Source organism: Gorilla gorilla, chromosome 4 (assembly GCF_029281585.2).
Source record: "Gorilla gorilla gorilla isolate KB3781 chromosome 4, NHGRI_mGorGor1-v2.1_pri, whole genome shotgun sequence".
Taxonomy (NCBI): domain Eukaryota; kingdom Metazoa; phylum Chordata; class Mammalia; order Primates; family Hominidae; genus Gorilla; species Gorilla gorilla.
Window position 1 is genome coordinate 54,131,254 of NC_073228.2, and position 20,691 is coordinate 54,151,944.

General features: G+C 54.0%; 1 protein-coding gene across 1 annotated transcript; it reads left to right on the forward strand.

Annotated features, from left to right (window-relative positions):
• The first annotated feature begins 259 nt into the window (after window positions 1-259).
• On the forward strand, window positions 260-19,718 carry GPR179 (G protein-coupled receptor 179). The gene is made up of 11 exons (XM_055388319.2): window positions 260-1,220; window positions 4,691-4,799; window positions 6,497-6,584; window positions 7,004-7,239; window positions 8,071-8,139; window positions 8,520-8,629; window positions 8,956-9,194; window positions 9,385-9,523; window positions 10,189-10,294; window positions 10,830-10,976; window positions 12,696-19,718. Exons 1-11 carry the CDS (start codon window positions 427-429, stop codon window positions 17,760-17,762), a joined length of 7,104 nt encoding a protein of 2,367 aa, XP_055244294.2. The 5' UTR covers window positions 260-426; the 3' UTR covers window positions 17,763-19,718.
• Window positions 19,719-20,691: the final 973 nt, after the last annotated feature.

Below are 20,691 nucleotides of genomic sequence, written 5' to 3' on the forward strand. Positions count from 1 at the left end.
ATCTCTCCTAATGGAGCAAAGGGCAGGCAGAGGAAGGGAGGGAGAAAGAGCACAACTGGTGCCTTCGTCTCCCCTTCCCTCCCATCTCTCTCCCTCGGGAGCAGATGTGGGTGGGGGATGGAGGGAGCCTGAATACTGGATAGGAGGGGAGGAAAGAGTGGGGTGCTGGGATTAAGAGGCTTGAGATAGGGGGCCGCACTGAGAGAGTAGGGGGCAGGGCCCTCATACCTACATCCAGAAGCCAGCTGGTGACGTTAGAGAGAAGAAAAAAGCAGGCGAACTGGCACCAGCATGAGAGGGAGAGGGAGAGAGGAAGAAGGATCGCCAGCATAGGAGGCGTGGAGGCAGACAGCCCCCAGGCTGCAGCCAGCCTCTGCCTGGGCTCTCCTGAGCTTGGACCCCAGGGTCCTGAGAGCTGCCCCAAGGATGGGCACCAGGGGAGCGGTCATGCTCCCTCCTATGTGGGGGCTGCTGGGCTGCTGTTTTGTCTGTGGCTGGGCTCTGGGGGGTCCACGGCCCATCCGCTCTCTGCCCCCTCTGTCTTCCCAAGTCAAGCCAGGATCTGTACCCATGCAGGTGCCCCTAGAGGGGGCCGAGGCCGCCCTCGCTTATCTCTACTCTGGAGATGCCCAGCAGCTATCACAGGTGAATTGCAGTGAGCGCTATGAAGCACGTGGGGCAGGAGCCATGCCAGGGCTCCCCCCAAGCCTACAGGAGGCAGCGGGCACCCTTGCCCAGGCCGCCAATTTTCTCAACATGCTGCTGCAAGCCAACGACATCCGTGAGTCCAGTGTGGAGGAGGATGTGGAATGGTACCAGGCACTGGTCCGCAGCGTGGCCGAGGGGGACCCAAGAGTGTACAGGGCTTTGCTGACCTTTAACCCTCCACCAGGGGCCAGCCACCTACAGCTGGCCCTGCAGGCCACCCGGACTGGGGAGGAAACCATCCTGCAGGACTTGTCTGGGAACTGGGTGCAGGAGGAGAACCCTCCTGGGGACCTGGACACCCCTGCCCTGAAGAAGCGAGTGTTGACCAATGACCTAGGGAGCCTCGGCAGCCCCAAGTGGCCGCAGGCAGATGGATATGTGGGGGACACGCAGCAGGTGAGGCTGTCTCCTCCTTTCCTGGAATGCCAGGAGGGACGGCTCCGACCTGGATGGCTGATCACACTCTCTGCCACCTTCTATGGACTCAAGCCAGACCTCAGCCCAGAAGTCAGGTAAGTGGGTTTGTGCAGGATTTGATGCGTGTGTGGGGATGTAGGGGAAGGAAGTACAGGTCCCCTCAGCTGTGCCTGGGCCATTTGGCACGAACATGTGCATGCCTGGGGGGCACACAGATGTGGGTATTTGTACTCAGCTGTGTGTACTTACAGTCGGCTCTGGGAATCTGCAACTATCTGTTAACACATACAGGTGTGAGTGTACATGTGTATAAATCAATCCATATTTATCTGGGTTTATGTGCTTGAGCACATGCAGGAATGTCTGTGAGCCTGTGCATATACAAATAGGTATACATATGTAGCATACATCTATATGCAGGTATACACATGTGTGTAGAGATATGTCAGTATAGCCGGGTGCAGTGGCTCACGCCTGTAATCCCAACACTTTGGGAGGCCGAGGCGGGTGGATCACCTGAGGTCAGGAGTTCAAGACCAGACTGACCAACATGGAGAAACCCCGTCTCTACTAAAAATACAAAATTAGCTGGGTGTGGTAGCGCGTACCTGTAAACCCAGCTACTCAGGAGGCTGAGGCAGGAGAATCACTTGAACCTGAACCCCAGAGGCAGACGTTGCGGTGACCCGAGATCACGCCATTGCACTCCAGCCTGGGCAATAAGAGCAAAACCCTGTCTCAAAAAAAAAAAAAAAAAAAAGATGTGTCAGTATAGACAGGCAGAGGTCTTGGCCCCCAGGCCTGAGAAGGGAGTGCAAGAGGCAGGAGAGGTCTTGGTGTGGATGACAGTGACAATCTATGCACCAGGCTTGTCAGTGGAGAGCTGGGTGGGCACTCCAGGCATTCAACCTGCTGCTCTCTAGCAACTGAGAGCTGTAAAATGAGGCTTCCCCGGAGAAGGAAAACTTTTTTTTTTTTGAGACAGAGTCTCGCTCTGTCGCCCAGGCTATATTGCAGTGGTGCAACCTCGGCTCACGGCAGCTGCAGCCTCCCAAGTTCAGATGATTCTCCTGCCTCAGCCTCCTGAGTAGCTGGGATTACAGGTGCGCATCATCATACCTGGCTACTTTTTGTATTTTAGTAGAGATGGGGTTTCACTATGTTGGCCAGGCTGGTCTCGAACTCCTGACCTCAAGTGATCTGCCCGCCTCGGCCTCCTAAATTGCTGGGATTACAGGTGTTAGCCACCACACCCAGCGGAAGGAAAACTCTTGAGGGGGCTTGGAATCAATGCTCTTTCTGCCAAGGAGCTGGCTGAGTCCCCAGGGCCATCTTCTTAAACCAAGCAGGCCCCACTATCCTGCCTGTCCTGACACAGAAGCTTGTGATTCTCCTCCAGTAAACTACCTCCTCCCTCAACCACAGGAAAGAAGGATTGAGGGTCCTATTGGGAAGGGAGCAGCGACTGAGCCTAGGACTGCAGGGCATTCAACAATCAACACTGCTTCTCCAGCTCTGTGTCCCCATTCATTGTTCCCAGCAGGGTTCTCCTCCTGCCAGCAGGCAGCCTGGCTCCTTGCCAGCTCAGCCCAGAGCAAAGGCTGGGGAGCTGCTGGTCCAGGCAGTGCCAGGTCAGGGCTCCTCCATTTCATATCTCCTTTGCTGTGATCAATTCAGACCTGGCTTGGGCAGAGAGAGGAGATGGTTAATAGCTGAGCTGATCTCTGTGTGTGTGCGTGTGTACATGCATGAGGAAGTGTGAAAATCCTCTTCAGAGATCATCAGAGCCCTGACTCCTGCCATGTCTCGACATGCGCCCTGTCTCTCCTCCTTGACAGAAACCAGGAAATGATAGGATATCAAAAAGCTGAGGGGTGGAGAGAACAACCTAGTAGAAAGAAGACTGTTGTCCACAGAGACAGTGAACATTCATAATACTGGAGAAATGGAACGCACGCATGCCCTTCGCACACACTGCAGGTGCTGGGCTAAAGTTTGCAAAGACTGCATTGTCCCCAGATCTAGTGTCTGTAGGGGCAGAAAAGTGTGATCCCTTTCCTCACTCATCATAAGGGTCACAATACTCCTATAACAAAAGACAGATTAACAAGAGAAAGGCATAACAAATTTATTTAATCAAAGTTTTTTGTTTGTTTGTTTGTTTGTGTGTTTTTGAGATGGACTCTCGCTCTGTCACTAGGCTGAAGTGCAGCGGCGCCATCTTGGCTCACTGCAACCTCCGCCTCCTGGGTTCAAGCGATTCTCCTGCCTCAGCCTCCTGAGTATCTGGGATTACAGGCATGAGCCACCATGCCCGGCTAATTTTTGTATTTTTAGTAGAGACAAGGTTTCTCCATGTTGGCCAGGCTGGTCTCAAACTCCTGGTCTCAGATTACGCACCTGCCTCGGCCTCCCAAAGTGCTGGGATTACAGGCATGAGCCACTGCACCCCGACTATTTAGCTAAAGTTTTACATGACACAGGAGCCTTCAGAAATGAAGACCCAGTGGCAGAGGCTCAGTGGCTTACACATATAATCCCAGCACTTTGGGACGCCCAGGTGGGAGGATGGCTTGAGTCCAGGAGTTCAAGACCAGCCTGAACAATATAACCAAAGCTCGTCTCCACTAAAAATAATTTTTAAAAATTAGCCAGGCATGGTGGCATATGTTTGTAGTCCCAGCTACTTGGGAGGCTGAGATGGGAGGATTGCTTGGGCCCAGGAGTTCAAGACCAGCCTGAGCAATATAGCCAGAACTTGTCTCCACTAAAAATAATTTTTAAAAACTAGCCAGGCATGGTGGCACATGCCTGTAGTCCCAGCTACTTTGGAGACTGAGGTGAGAGAATCACTTGAGCCAAAGAGGTGGAGGTGGCAGTGAGCTATGATCATGCCACTGCACTCCAGCCTGGGCAACAGAGCAAGACAGTGTGTCTAAGAAAAAAAAAGAAAGAATAGACTCAGGGAAAAGTGTTCATTGTTATGCTTAGATTCCATGAAGCATGGTCAGCCCTGTAGAACTGTGATTGGACAAAAAAGTCTATGATCTAATGGTAGTAGACCAAATAGGGAAACTCAGCCAGGCCTCTGTTCAGCTTCCTCTTGGCCTGTCTATGTAGCATCCTTCCTCCCAGGTACAGGGCAGGATCCCTCTGGAATGAGGGTCATATGACCTACTTACTATCAGTCAAGGCAGGCCAGAGAATTTCTTTATGACCAGCTCCTACACAGAAAGGCAGGGGAAGATGAGAGTAATAGTTCTTGGTTTTATATCTTGCTCTGGGGGAGGGGGATTCTAGTTTCTATGACCTGCTTTGGGGAAGGGGAATTCTGGTTTCTAGAACTCACTTCAGCGGGGAGAAAGAGGGGCAGGAGACAAGAGAGAAGGAGAAGGTCGGAGAGACCTTACTCCTGAACCCTTCTAATCTCCTTTAGTTCAAAGTCCTCAGCATGCCAAAGTGCCATAATTCGGAGCATCGTTTTCTGGGCCCCAACAACGCCCAGGGACACACGTCCACTTTGGCATCAATCACTGTGCCCCTAATTGCCAATTCACTGCCGTAGGGGGCAGGTGCAGATGGACGTAGATCTCCAGAGTGTGGACATCAATCAGTGTGCAAGTGGCCCAGGCTGGTACTCTAACACACACCTGTGTGATCTCAACAGCACCCAGGTAAGGATGAGGAGGATGGGGGGGCGCTACTAGAGTCCTGCCTCCCTCCCCTTTTCCCATCACTGCCACCATGCAGCTCCCAGGAGCAGCAGACAAAGCTACCCCAGCATCTCAGGGCTTCAGGGGAGTTCCTAGTGATTGGCAGAGGTGAGATACCAGGCTTTTAAAAAGTCAGGTCACCTACAGCCTGCCCTCCCACCCCCTATTCCTCCTACTCCTGCCCTCATTCCTTTGAAAGTTCAGTGTTCTTCCTGTCTCCTCTCCTTTCTGGTACTCAGTGCTCCAGGACCCCTCCCCAGGGTGACTTCCTGAGCCTCAGTTACTTATCTCCTTTCCTTCCCCCGGGAACACATTCTTCACGTAACACAGCTCTGGGCTCCTCTTGGCCCACAAAGGATGTTCCATTGGTCTGTCTACAAAAGGGTGTTCCATATTGCTGGAATAAATGGAATTGCTGGTTGGAGTATGGGAGGAATCTAACCAACCAAGGAGCTTGAAGAGGCCTGGGACCAGTGAATGTGATGGAACCTGGGCCAGATGCAGGTGGATTCAAAGCTACGGGTGCAGGTGACTCACAATGATGGAGAGCACTGGCTGGTAATCATGCAAACCCAGTACTGGGAAACTGGGAGGCCAGTGAATTCACCCGCTCCATGGTTACAATCACTGCATGCTTGTTCCCGAGCTGAGCCAAAGCCAGGGCGAGCCCTGTGGCCTGCTGGGGCTGGTGGGCATATTGTTCTGTGTGCACAGGTGGTTCTACTGCTCTTCAGGGCACATGTGTCTGCAGCTAGAGGTGGAGGGATGGAAAAGGGCTCTCACCATCCAGTTCACTGTTTAACCCAGACACATTCACTTCTCTGGGTGCATGTTTGTCTAATTGTGCAGACTGTGTAGTCCAGTGGTCCAAGCAAGAGGGGAAGTTGGGCCACAGCTTCACAAGCACCACACACTAACCCTACTAAGTGAGGTCAGGGGTTCGATATAGAATCTTCCAAGGTTAACCCTTTCATTTGCGTCACTGATGTCTGTTCCCAGCCACTCCCCACAATAGATCTGACCTCATTTGTTCATATTCCCTGCCTGGCTCTGAGGTCTGCTCTGTCCCCTGCCGGGCAAACATCAATAGGAGGAGGTGGAATAAAGGCTGGCCTTGGCATCCCACCAGCCTGGCATTAGCCTGGCATTAAGGCTGGGAAAAACAGTCCTGTGCTAAAGCCAGATGGTCCCTGATGAAGGAAGCTGCTCCTCCGTGGGGGGCCTTTCCAGTCCATTTGTGTGCCAAAGATGGAAGCTGATGGGGACCCTTTGAAGTAGGATGTAGGCACACAAGGTATGGCTGAGCTCAGAGCTTTCCCTACTTCCATCTCCCCCAGTACCTTGCCCTAGCAAGAGCTGGCCACTAGGAAATGGGTCCTATGAGGCTCCTGTCACTGCCAGTCTGAACAAAAGGGTGATTTCTCCCTGTACTCTTTGCTTAGGGTCTCTTTGGGAAGAGAGGCAACAGCAGGGGTCAGGTAGGGTTTCCACAGAGGGAAGGCTTCCCAAGGACTAGAGAGGGCTTCTGGAGGGATTCCCTAGTGTGGACCCAAGTCCCATGGATAGGGAGGTAGATGGACCCTCCATCTCTCCCAGGAGGGAAAGCTCTTCCAGAGAAAGCCCCACATAAACACATACTGTGTTTGTTGTCCCCATAGTGTGTCCCCCTGGAGAGTCAGGGCTTTGTTCTTGGCCGCTACCTCTGCCGCTGCCGACCTGGATTCTACGGGGCAAGCCCCTCTGGGGGTATGTAAGTGTGGTGGGGGCCAGGCATACGTTTTACATGAGAGGATGGTTGGGAGGGTACATCTGGGGAAGAAAGCCAGATTGGGGTGAGACACTGGGAGGGAACTTGTGGGGCAAGGGCAGAAGGTTGAGAGAGGCAGGAGAGGCAAGCAGGTTGCAGTGTGGGGGTGTCTACACCTTCTGAGTATGAGCCTATAACATGCAAATATGATGCAAGTTGGCCTCTCAAGGAGCCCTAGCCTGGTGTCACCTCTTCCTGGTACTTTGCCCTCCCAAGGAAGCACCCATTCCCACTTGTCCCTGGAGCCCCAGATCACAGGAGAACAGGGAGAGGGCTGTGGTGACTATCAGGGAAAAGGCTGGGATGTCAGGATGCTCTAGCTGGGCCCCTCTCCCTGCACTCATCTTGTTCTTTATAGGGTTAGAGGAGAGTGACTTCCAGACTACCGGGCAATTTGGGTTCCCAGAAGGCAGATCTGGGAGACTGCTGCAGTGTCTGCCATGTCCTGAGGGCTGCACCAGCTGCATGGATGCCACACCGTGCCTGGTGGAAGAGGCCGCGGCGCTGCGGGCCGCTGTGCTGGCCTGCCAGGCCTGCTGCATGCTGGCCATCTTCCTGAGCATGCTGGTCTCCTACCGCTGCCGCCAGAACAAGGCAAGGAAGGCCCCACACCTCCTACACACATGTCCGACCCATCTCAACTGGAGGCCTGAGACTACCTAAGACCAGAATTTAGGAGAAATTGGTTCTAATCTTGAGTCTAAATCTAACTCACTGTGTAGCATGATGCAAGTGATTTCTCTGCCTTGGACCTGCTTCCTCATCTGTAAAATAAGGGCATTGAACTTGATTCAATAAATGCTAGTTGAGTATCTACTCTAAGCAAAACACTGCCTAGGCTCAAGTGGAAGTGATCTGGGCCTGCATGGAGTTCCCAGTCTAATGGAGGAAGCAGACGTAAATAAAATGACAGCACAGTGAGATGGGGGCAAGGATGGAGGTGTCTGTCAGCTGCTGTGGGAGCTTACAGAAAGTCATCCTGCCTGAGATGGCATGGGAAAGACTTTCTGGATGTGACATGAGCCAGGCTTGAAGGTTAACTGGATACTTACTGGGCCAAGAAGGGGTACCCTATTCTAGACAAGGGAGCAGCCTGACCCAACGCTTGAAGAATGCATGAGATCCCTTCCAGCTCCAGCAGCCTCTGATTTGAGCCTAGGTCTGCAGCAAGGCCCTGAGCGAGACTGGGAGGAACACAGGGATGTGTGTGTGGGAATGATGTAAAACCTTGGCCTTAGCCATGTTTAGTGGCAGTGGAGTTGAGCCTGGGGTAACAAGGGACATGGCTGTGGGCAGAGAGGGCAGAGCCAGTGTTACAGGGTGAAGCCTTGGCTCAGGGTCACTGAGTGACCGTTCACATAGGCCTGAGAGCCTCTAGAACCATCGTCCAGACTCTGCTCACATGCCTCTCTCCTTGCTTCACAGAGGATCTGGGCATCTGGAGTGGTCCTGCTGGAAACTGTCCTTTTTGGATTCCTGCTGCTTTACTTTCCTGTGAGTCTGTGGCCACAGGCTGGCCCCACCTTCCAGCATCCCCCACAGCCAAAACCTGGCACCCTCCAAGCCCCAGAACCCTTCTTCTTCTCTGCCCTCTGGAAGGGATTCAGAGACCACAGATTTCCCCTACTCTTACCCACAAATGGCAAGCTGGTCTATGAGCTCTGGAGCCTCAGGCTTAAAGGAGCTCTGTGACTTGCAGTGTGATTTAGGGCAAGTTACCTAACCTCTTTGACACTTCAGCTGCTCCTCTGCAGAATGAAGGTGGTGATGGCTCTGTTGCAGGGCTGTTGGGAGGATCCACAGTGTGCTTAGCACAGGCCTGGCCCACAGCAGAAGCATAGTAGAGAGCAGAGATTTTTGCCCCTTCCCACCAGGTCTTCATCCTATACTTCAAGCCCAGTGTATTCCGCTGCATCGCTCTTCGCTGGGTGCGGCTGCTGGGTTTTGCCATCGTCTACGGCACCATCATACTCAAGCTTTACAGGTACGGCCTGGGGCAGACTTTGCTCTCATGCTGCTCATCCCAGACCACCCCAGCTCACTCATGGAATGGTGTTTTTCAAAGCCAGACCCTTGCCAGCCCCACTCCCCTGTACCCCCAAGGCCAACCCCCATCACCATAGCCTTGTCCTCCATGTTACTTTGTGGGGGGGGGGGCGGTAGCAAAAGGCAGCAAATCACAAAAAGGATGGAAGGACAAGTACCTGTGTGGAGGAGAGGGCAGCAATGGACAGAGACCAGGGCGCTGGCACCCTCTTCGTGATCCACCCAGGTCCCTGCCATCCACCCTGTGTATTCTAACCCTCGCAGAGTGCTGCAGCTGTTTCTGTCTCGAACGGCCCAGCGGAGTGCCCTTCTGAGCAGCGGGCGGCTGCTGCGGCGCCTGGGGCTGCTCCTGCTACCTGTGCTGGGCTTCCTGGCTGTGTGGACCGTGGGCGCCCTGGAGCGAGGCATCCAGCACGCACCTCTGGTGATCCGAGGCCACACTCCCAGTGGCCGCCATTTCTACCTCTGTCACCACGACCGCTGGGACTACATCATGGTTGTGGGTGAGCAGCTTCTGCTGAGCCCAGCCTTACGCTGGTCCCTGCCTCTGTGCCTCCAGGGTTCCTCTTGTTCTGGTTCTCCTGACTTGTCCCCAGACCCCGAGCCCAGGCTCCCCCCAGCACATCTTTCAGAGAAAGGGGTGGGACAGCTGCTGAGGTGGTGCCGGCTCTCTCCCTCCCTGCCTCCCCACAGCTGAGCTGCTGCTGCTGTGCTGGGGCAGCTTCCTCTGCTACGCCACACGGGCTGTGCTCTCGGCCTTCCATGAGCCACGCTACATGGGCATCGCCCTGCACAATGAGCTACTGCTTTCCGCTGCCTTCCACACAGCCAGGTGAGGACGGACTCACCTCCCCACACCCCCTTCCACTCTAACTGTACTCCTCACCTCTCCCAGGTGAGGTGCCCCCATCCCATGCCATCCTGGCAACACTGCTACGCCTCAGCACGTTGAGGAAGGCCCCCACTTCTGGCTCTCTCCCTACCCCCCAGATGCCCCTTCTGTACTCCATGCCTGGCCCAGGTGAGGAGGCCCCCAACACAGAAGAGGAGGAAGAGGACCTTCCTCCTAACTCCTCACCCCTCCCAAAGCACCTCTCCAGCACCCCAACATACCCCTTTCCACACATGCTCAGTCCTCCCTGCCTTCTCCCCTCACTCCTCAGCCATAAGAGCAGCAGGCTGCTGTTTGTCCATAATGACCAGGCCCTGTGGTGGAGGCAGAGTTAACCCACAGAGTGGGCCTAAGAGTCTGGAGCACAGGTCTGTGCTATACACAGCCAAAGAAAGTGAGCTGGAGTAGTCTGGGAGGGCTTCTTGGAGGTTGGGATTAACAGGATTGAAGTGGGACCTAAATCCTGGTGAGGGCAGGAGAGGGCAGAATGCCCCCTCGTCCTAAGCGTATCAGGGTTGGGGCTGAGGTGAAACGCCAGTGAGAAGGCAAAGCAGAAGAGGCAACTCCTGCCTGCAGTAATGACCTGCGCCCCTATCCCGCCCCAGGTTTGTGCTGGTTCCCTCCCTGCACCCGGACTGGACCCTCCTCCTCTTCTTCTTCCACACCCACAGCACAGCCACCACCACGCTGGCTCTGATCTTCATCCCTAAGGTGAGGCCCTCCCCTCCTGCCTGTGAGGTGGACCCCAGCCCCTCTGTCAGGGGCACTGTGGAGCGGTTGTCCCGCAGCGCCCTCTGCAGGCCAGGGTGAGGACGACAGAAGGTGCTGGGTGAGTGAGCACAGTGCCAGGGGCCCTAAGCTAGGAGCTGACTTGAGTGGGGACACTCTCTGCTTCCAGTTCCTGGGCAAGGGAAAGAAAAGCCAGGGCTGGAGGGGCTCCCTCCTGCAGCTGGAAGGTTGGCACACTCTGAAAATCTACTCAGAAGCAGGTATACAGGGAGAGGTGGGAGAGCTGAAGGACCCGGCTAGGAATTGCAGGGTCAGGGGCTTAGAACCACCCTGCTCTCTGAGCTAGAGAAGGTCAGGGAGGATGAGGGGAGTAAAACTCTAAAGATCCCCAGAATTCCAAGTCAGAGAAGGGGGTGAAGCGTCACAAAGTAAGGACGCATTCCACAGGGCAGGTGAGTGCAGGAGTGGACAAGGAGCCAGGGCGAGTCTTTTTCCCACTCTTATGCGCCCCTGCCAGTTCTGGAAGCTGGGGGCTCCTCCCCGGGAGGAGATGGTGGATGAGGTGTGTGAGGACGAGCTGGACCTGCAGCACTCAGGCTCCTACCTCGGCAGCAGCATCGCCTCAGCCTGGAGTGAGCACAGCCTGGACCCTGGAGACATTCGGGTATGTGCCACCCTCCCTGCCTCCTTTCAATGCTAGCTTTTAGGAACTGGGCAGAGGGAGGACTGGGCCCTGCCACCTGGGCTATGTGCCACTGCAGGTCCTCTTCCCTCCAAGACCTGCCTTCTCCCTTCTCCACTGGCCTAAACTGATTCCCCTGACTCTATTCAAAGGAGGCCACACACACCCAAGTGGGAAGACCCCAAAGCCCCAGAACCAGATCCCGGAGGCTCAGGCCATGTGGCAAGCTAGAGGCAGGGCCGAGAGTGGAGCCCTACTCCTTCGCATCCTCCACTCTCACTCAGCAGGGGCATCAGGTCGGGGGCAGACTAAGAAACCCCTCAGCTGGCTGGGCACAGTGGTTCATGCCTGTAATCCCAGCATTTTGGGAGGCCAAGGCAGGCGGATCACTTGAGGCCAGGAGTTTGACCAGCCTGGCCAAATGGCGAAATCTCGTCTCTACTAGAAATACAAAAATTAGCCAGACATGGTGGTACATGTCTGTGGTCCCAGCTACTCAGGAAGCTGAGGTGGGAGGAGGATCACTGGAGCCTGGTAAGTTGAGGTTGCAGTGAGCTGAGATCGCACCACTGCACTCCAGCCTGGGTGAAAGAGTAAGATTCTGACACACACACACAAAAAAACCTCAGCCCCCAGCAAAGCAGGATGGTTGGTGCCTAGGGCACCTAGGGCCAGCCTAGGGCCAGCTGTGGGGCTGGGTAGTTCAGGCAGTGAGTAGCCACCAGGATCCCCTTTCCCTGGACCTGGCAGGTCTTAGAGGAAGTTCTTCCTGGGTCTACACTGGAAAAGCATGCTTATTCTCATTTCTGTGCTCAAGGGTATCATTATAGTCACCAGAACCCTAACAAGAGGCTCAGTGGGTAAGATACAAGGAGAGCTGATAATCTAAGCCCATTGTTTTATACAATCCAGAGTCTAGGAACCATCATGGGAAGCCATTCTGTCTACCCCCTCCACCTCTACTGGGGCCGTCTTCACACCTGACTTGTTTACAGGCCCACAAAGCAGAGTCCTCCGCATCTCCTGAGTCCTTCCTTGTTCCAGTGCCTCTGCCTGTTTCCCCCTTGTGTCCTCACCCTCTGAGCTCTGCCTGCCCTGCCTCCTGAGACCCCAATCCAGCTGAAGGGCCAGGGAGTATGGAGGGGCAGCTCCACCCCTGACCCTCCACTTTCTGGAACACAAGCCAATCTGCGGCCCCTATGCTGGGTCTGGGGAGAAACCCAGAACAGAAGACTTCTAAAGCCCCGTTCCATCATTTACACCTGAACACTGCACATCTCATACCCACTAGTCTCGTCAATCTCATATAATGCTCTTAAGGAAGTTAACACTGGTCACCCAGGTAACATTGCTTTACAGAAGATCCAGAGGCTCAAAGGGAGGGGTCATGAAAACAGCCTCCAGGGACACAGCATACTGAGTGTCCCCAAGCTACTAACTTCCCACTAGACCACAATGCCCCAGAGAAGGGCGTACACATGAGTCCTCTGAGCTGACTGGATCTGGCTGGGACTCAGGTTGGCAACTGGTCTCACAGGAACAAAGAGGTGAATTATGAGAGTTTTAGAAGCAGGGAAGAGATACAGCTTGATGGAAAGAGATCCCTAAGGGAAAAAGGTCTAAGCAAGGGTGGAGGAACAGACAGCCAGGGGATGGAGAGAGCTCACCTGCAGCCCTGCTTTCCTTCCTGCTGCCCCACAGGACGAGCTGAAGAAGCTCTATGCCCAGCTAGAGGTCCACAAAACCAAGGAAATGGCTGCAAACAACCCCCACCTGCCCAAGAAGCGAGGCAGCTCATGCCAGGGACTGGGCCGCTCCTTCATGAGGTACCTGGCGGAATTCCCCGAGGCCCTGGCCAGGCAGCACTCCCGGGACTCAGGATCCCCAGGCCACGGCAGCCTGCCCGGCTCCTCCCGCCGCCGGCTCCTCAGCTCCAGCCTCCAGGAACCCGAGGGGACACCAGCTCTGCGCAAGTCCCGCAGCACCTATGACCAGCGCAGGGAGCAGGACCCGCCTCTTCTTGACTCACTGCTGAGGAGGAAGCTGGCCAAGAAGGCCTCTCGAACAGACAGCCGGGAGTCGGTGGAGGGGCCCCCTGCCCTGGGCTTCAGGTCAGCCAGCGCCCACAACCTGACGGTGGGAGAGAGGCTACCCAGAACCCGGCCCGCCTCTCTGCAGAAGTCGCTCAGTGTGGCCGGCTCCAGGGAAAAGGCCTTGCTCATGGCCAGCCAGGCCTACCTGGAGGAGACCTACCGGCAAGCAAAGGAGCGGGAGGAGCGGAAGAAGGCCAAGGCGGCCATGGCCAGCCTGGCGCGGAGGCCATCAGCCAGGAGGCTGGAGCGGCCTCAAGGGGCCCCCCTGTCAGCTCCACCTTCCCCTGCCAAGAGCAGCAGCATGGACAGCTCTCACACCTCTGGGAGGCTTCATGAGGAGGCTGGGAGAAGGCTGCCTCATCCACCCATCAGGCACCAGGTTTCTACCCCCATCTTGGCCCTGTCTGGGGGCCTGGGAGAGCCAAGGATGCTATCTCCCACCTCCACCTTGGCTCCAGCTCTGCTGCCAGCTCTAGCTCCAACCCCAGCCCCTGCCCTGGCACCAGTCCCAGTATCCCCACAAAGCCCCAACTTACTCACCTACATCTGCCCCTGGGAGAACGCAGAACTGCCAGCCAAGCAAGAAAATGTGCCCCAGGAAGGCCCCTCAGGGCCAGAGCGAGGCCACCACTCCCCTGCCCCAGCTCGAGCCAGGCTCTGGAGGGCCCTCTCTGTTGCAGTAGAGAAAAGCAGGGCTGGGGAGAATGAGATGGACGCAGAGGATGCACATCACCAGAGGGAAGCTAATGATGTGGACGAAGACAGGCCCAAGATCTTCCCTAAATCCCACAGCCTCAAGGCCCCTGTTCAGCAGGGTTCCATGTGCAGCCTGGGGCTGGCGATTAAAGCTCTGACCCGTTCTCGGAGCACCTACAGAGAGAAGGAGAGTGTGGAGGAGAGTCCCGAGGGGCAGAACAGTGGGACTGCGGGAGAGAGTATGGGGGCACCCTCCCGATCGCCCAGGCTAGGCCGGCCCAAGGCGGTGAGTAAGCAGGCCGCTCTTATCCCCTCCGATGACGAGGAGTCCCTCCAGAACCAACAGAACGCTCACACCAGCAGGATGCTCCAAGTCTGTCAACGGGAGGGCAGCAGGGAACAAGAAGACAGAGGCAGGAGGATGATCCAGGGTCTAGGGGAACGGAAAGCTGAGAGAGCAGGTAAAACAGGGCTTGCCGTGCTGAGGCAAGTTTCCAGGGACAAAAATATCGAGCAATCAAAAGAAACCCCTGTCGGGTGGCAGGAACTGCCCAAAGCTGGCCTCCAGTCCCTGGGCAGCGCTGACCACAGGGTGGCAGAGGTATGCCCCTGGGAGGTCACTGAATCAGAAACGCGTCAGCCAGACAGTGGCAACAAGGCCGAAATCTGCCCCTGGGAGACGAGTGAAGGAGCCCCTGAGTCGAGGGCACTAAGACAAGACCCAGGTGACTCCCAAAAAAAGAGAGGGGAGGCCCGGGGAAAATCAGAGCCCATAGATGTGGTTCCCATGATGCGGAAAAAGCCAGAGAGGCTGGTGAGGGAGCAGGAAGCAGTGTGTCCCTGGGAGAGTGCCGATCGAGGAGGTCTGTCCCCTGGGTCAGCTCCTCAGGACCCTGGCAGAATCAGAGACAAATCTGAGGCGGGGGACAGTGTGGAGGCCAGGAAGGTGGAGAAGCCTGGGTGGGAAGCTGCTGGCCCAGAAGCTCATACCCCTGACATCACCAAGGCAGAGCCGTGTCCCTGGGAGGCAAGTGAAGGAGGCGAGGATGGGAAACCAGCCCAAGAGGCAGTGAAGGATCTCCCTCAGGAAAAGCAGAAAACCAGGAAAGCAACCTTTTGGAAAGAACAGAAACCGGGAGGAGACTTGGAGTCTCTTTGTCCATGGGAGAGTACAGATTTCCGGGGCCCCTCAGCAGTCTCAATTCAGGCCCCAGGAAGCTCAAAGTATTCAGGGAGTTTGGGCAGTGGCATTGCTGAAGTGTGTCCGTGGGAAGCAGGAGATGCTCCTGCTATCCAGAAAGCAGAGATCTGTCCCTGGGAGCTGGATGATAACGTGATGGGGCAGGAAATGCTGAGTCTGGGGACAGGTAGAGAATCGCCTCAAGAAAAGGAAAAAGCCTCCAGAAAAGGAAGATTTGGAGAGATGGGGGAACAAACTGTGAAAGCAGTGCAGAAATTAAGTCAACAGCAGGAGTCAGTTTGTCCCAGGGAGAGCACGGTCCCTGGGCACTCCAGCCCATGTCTAGACAATTCCTCATCCAAAGCTGGTAGCCAATTCCTATGCAATGGAGGAAGCAGAGCAACGCAGGTGTGTCCACAGGAAGATCTCAGGCCGGAGGCACAGGAAGCAACACCTGCCAAAACGGAAATCTGTCCCTGGGAGGTAAATGAAAGAACAAGAGAGGAATGGACATCAGCACAGGTGCCAAGAGGAGGAGAATCTCAAAAGGACAAGGAGAAAATGCCTGGAAAATCAGAAATCGAAGATGTCACAGCTTGGGAAAAGCCTGAGGGGCAGATCCAAAAGCAAGAAGCAGTCGGCCCCTGGGAGAGTGTGGACCCTGGCAGCTTCTCCCCACAACCACGTCCTCAAGACACAGAGAGACCCCAAACCCTTCTCCAGATGTCAGGCAGTGTGGGAAGCAAAGCTGCTGACATTTGCCCTTTGGATATGGAGGAAAACTTGACTGCTAGGAAGGCAGAAATCTGTCCCTGGGAGGTGGGTGCTGGAGCAGGGGAGGAAAGGGCTTTGGGAGCTGAGGCCATTAGGAAATCTCCAAATGATACAGGAAAGGTTTCTGCAGATCTTGGACCCAGGGAGAGAGCTGTTACTGCTCCAGAGAAGCCACAGAAGCCAACCCCAGAGTGGGAGGTGGCTTGTCCCTGGGGGAGTGTGGGTCCAGGGGCCTGTTCTCAGCATCCAGGTACTCTAGATGCTGATGGACCAAAAGCTGGGTTCCAGGAACTGGATCATATGGGCTGCAGGCCAGGTGAAGTGTGTCCCTGGGAAGCACAGGAAGCTGCTACCAGTGAAAAAGCCAAGATCTGTCCCTGGGAGGTAAATGAAGGAACTACTGGGAAGGGATTGGACCAAAAGGCAGGGAGTGAATCAGCAGAGCAGAGGGAGAAAGCTCTAGAAAAGGGGAGACTCACTTCCCTGGGAGAAGACGTATCAAAAGGGATGGCAAAACTGTGTCAAGAACAGGAAACTATTTGTATTTGGGAGAACAAGGACTTGAGGGAATCCCCTGCTCAGGCCCCCAAGATCTCAGACTTGCCCAGCAGCATGAGTAGTGAAGTGGCAGAGGGACATTCCTTGGAAGCAACAGAGAAGGGGGACCTGAGACAAGACCCAAAGACAGGTTCCTTCCCAGAACACATAACCCAAGAAAAAGCTCCAGCTGCAGACACAGAAGAATTCACTACTGAAGATGGGGAAAAAACAAGCCATGAGCTACAATCCGTCTCTCCATGGGAGACCACTGCCCCAGCAGGTTCCGTCTCTCACCTAGACAGACAGCGCCCTGACCAACCTAAAGGTAGCTCCCAGAGACTGGTCAGCACTGGGGGCAGGGCTGCTGACGTGTGCCCATGGGATGTTCCTGATGCAGGTGTGTATAAATCTGACAGCAGTGCCAAGGCTGAGACCTGTCCCTGGGAAGTGACTGAAAGAATCCCTGTCAAAGGGGTGTCAAGGCAGGATGGAAAAGGGGACTCTCAAGAAGAGAAAGGCAGAGCCCCAGAAAAATCAGAGCCCAAAGGTGTGCCAGTTCAGAAAAAGCCAGAGATGGCAGACTTCAGGCAGCAGGAGGCTGTGTGTCCCTGGGAGAGTCAAGATGGCAAGGGTCTGTCCCCACAGCCAGCCCCAGATGCTTCTGACAGAATCAGAGGCAGTTCTGAGGCAGCAGGCAGTGTGGAGACCAGGGTAGCGGAAGTGTGTCTGTGGGAAGTGCTAGAGGCTCCCTCTGCCAAGAAAGCAGAGATCTGCCCTTGGGAGGCGGGTGGAGGAGCAGCAGAGGAAGGGGAACAGGAAAGAGAATCACAAGGGCAAGGAGAGATGTTCCTTCAGAAGGCAGGACCTGGAGAGACGGAAGAACACTTCTCAAAAGCAGCAGCAAAGCCCAGAGAGCAGGAGGCAGTCTGCCCTGGGGAAGGCACAGGCTCAGGAGGGCTCTTGCCCCAGTCAGGTGCCCTGGACCCAGAACTCAAAGTCAGCCCCAAGGAAGCAGGCAGCATGGGAAGCAGGATGGCAGAGCTGTGCCAATGGGAAATCACAGATCCAGAAGGAAATAAAATAAAGGGTACCATGGCAGACATCTGTCCTGGGGAGGAAACTGGAGTCTCATCTGAGGAATCTGGCCTCCTGGCTTTAACAGCAACTCGGAGAGAATTTTTCCCCACAGCTCCTGAAAAACCACTATGCCTTTTAGTCCATGGGCCTCTGGATCACTTCTTTCCAGAAAGCAAAATCCCCTGCCCCAAGGTAAGCAGGCCAGCCAGTACTTTCACTCTAGAAGGTGTCAGAGAACTACAAGGACCTTCAGGGCTTGAGCCAAGGACCAGCTTAGCCCCAGAGCCAAGTCTCCAGGAAGCTGAGTCTCAGTCTTCGTCCTTAACTGAAGACTCAGGCCAAGTGGCTTTTGAAGCTCAGTATGAAGAATTCACCCCTCCCACTGTCTATCCTTGGGATTGGGAGTAACAGCCTTATTAGGTGAGGTCAAACACAGAGCTAGCTTTCAGGAGCCAAGGCCCTTTCCAAGTCCAAGTGTTCCCAAAGAGCTGAATCAAAGACAGCTTGGCCACTTCCCCTCCTTGAGAAGACCAGAAGTCAACTCATCCCAAAGACAAATTGCATGAAAAGGGTACAGCTTAGACCCCAATGGGAAGGCCCACCCTTTCTTTACTTCTAACTTTTCTTCCTGTTTGAGGAAACAAAGACTGGACACTCTACTTCTAAGGACGCCTCCCATCCACCTACAGTACTCACAACACAAACCACCCAAGTCTGGACACTCACCCACAAAGCTGCTGTTAGGGATGAAAAAAGTCAGTTGTGCCCAGCCTACCTTCTCTCACAGGGAGACCCAATTCTCTGAAGTCTACGATGGAGCATTTTTTGAGAAGAAGCTAAACCATACAAAGTGTTGGCAACGTAGGGATGGTGGACCACAGAAGGCTATAAAGGCCACCATAGAAAGCTGAAGAGCCATTTAATTGAAGCTGAAAGATAAATTGGGGGAAAAGCTAAAATGACTCAAAATAGGGGCCTGAAAATGCTTTAAGGACCTTGTCATTTTGACTTTGAATCTCCTGTTTCTGCTTTATTGCTTCTCATACCTGCCCTGCTTGACTGCTGAAGCAGAAACAATCAGGCACGCTGACACCCTTATCAGCATCTGGCATCCAAAGCAACATCAGAGAGAGAGAACACAGAAGAAAAGCAATTGCCCCAGGTCCTCCCCACAGTCAAGGGAGCTCTTCCTTCCAGACATCCTTGTGTGCCTCTTGCTAGTTTTTTAGGGGGTCTCCCCCTCTTCCTGCCCTAGCTCTCACCAGTCTCCAGAGCTCGTCTCACTGGCTCATTTCCTTTCCCCTAGCTTTTCAGCGCTGCCATCAACAGGACCTCTCTCTTTTGTCAAGGCAACTGGAGTCAAGGGGAATCTCTGGTTCTGATGCAAGACCCATCCACCCTCCCCCACCCCTCCCCGCCCAAGAATCACTTGCTCAGTAACAAGAGGCCACATCAATCTCCTTCCAGAGGAGCTCAAGAAAGGCAGTCCTGTACACAGCCAGCACTCTACTTCTTCTGCCCTCTAAAAGAGGAGTGCTACAGGGCAGGTTAGAAGCCTGAGAGCCGGGAAAAGGGCACTGTGTGAGGACAAAGCCTTCTTTCTTAGGGAGCTCTTTCTTGGCTCCCTTCTCTCGTCAGTTCAGGCTACACTTGCTTAAGCAGTACTAGATTACAAATTGCTGGGATTAGATGATAATACCAGAGGGAAAGGAAGAAGGAGAAAAACATACAAAGAAGTCCCAAGATTGGCAAAGGGAGGTGGGAGAGGGGGGAAGGGGCAGCTAGAGAAGGCAGAGCTGCACAGGGGCACTAAAGATGGCAGTAAGTCACACCCTCTAACAGTACAACAGTACAGACATTGATGTCATTCATGGGGAGAAAAAGACAAACAGGGAGACCAAATACCCAAAGGGAAAAAGAGCCATTAACATCTAGTCTGCATGTAAATATGCTGGGCGGTTATGGGACTTCACAGAGAAAGTAAAAAAGTACTCCATTTCCAAAAGGGAAGAGGAATGGAGTAACCTACTCTCCTTTGGGGACCACGTCCTCATTCTCTTACCTAGGGCCCTTATTCTGGGCTTTTGGAGCAGTAATTGAAGTGTGTTGTTGTTCTGGGCTCTGGCTAGTTAGCCTTACAGCTTCTGAGCTAAAGTGGATTTTGCTGTGCACCCCACAACAATCCCATTGGGTCTGGTCTAGCTGGAAACAGCAAAGTTGCTGCCAAACACACTCTTGTGAAATAAACCATGGGGTGGGGGGGGCGGGGCGGAAATAAAGAATGCTTTTTCTTGACATTGCAGTTGGCTCTAGCTTATTCATGATGATTATCTTTTTTTAACATTTTTAAACAGTAACAGAAGATAGATAAGGAAAGAACAATGCTTGCTCCAAAGCTCAAGGTGCACTGCAGTCTTGGGACTTTGGGTTATCTGCCTAATGCTCTGCTAGTGCCCAGGTCAGTGCTGACACTGCAGATGGTCTCTGCCTGGTCCTTCTAGCCAGCCCCTCACATCTGGAGGCCATTTGCTCAGCTGGATTTAATCCCAAGGGGAAATGGAAATTGCACTTATCCTCTGGCTCTCTGGTGGCAGCTACTGCTTAGCTCCTATTTAGGATTATCTAGAGAACCCTGAGATATCCAGGGGAGTGGGATGAAACAGCTTATTTGAAGCACTATTTTTACATATTCAAAGGAATCAATGTATCATTTACCCACTAAGTGTGCTTTTTTTTTTTTTTTCATTTCTTTGCTTCCTTACCCTGCAAGGATTATTTCCCCTTCCTCCATACTCCCTGGCAGTGGGTCCTGCTCAAAAGCACTTCCCTTCTCATTTTGCCTTAATCCAGGGCTCAGGCAAATAGGATGTGACCAAACCTCACTTGGGCAGTAATTAAAGTGATGTACACTTTAAGCCAAAAAGGTTGGGACTAAGCAGCATGATGAGAGTGGTTGATGAGAGACACCAGGGCTGTCTCTTCCCTAAATATACATATCTTTGTTTCCATAGTTAACACTTAACAGGCCAGGCATGGTGACTCACACCTGTAATCCCAGCACTTTGGGAGGATGAGGCAGGCAGATCACCTGAGGACAGGAGTTCGAGACCAGCCTGGCCAACACATAGTGAAACCCCATCTCTACTAAAAAAAAAATTTAAAAATTAGCCAGGCATGGTGGCGCATGCCTGTAGTCCCAGCTACATGGGAAGCTGAGGCAGGAGAATAGCTTGAATCCAGGAGGTGGAGCTTGCAGTGAGCCGAGATCGTGCCACTGCACTCCAGCCTGGGCCTGACAGAGCAAGACTCCATCTCTAAAAAACAAAATAAAACAAAA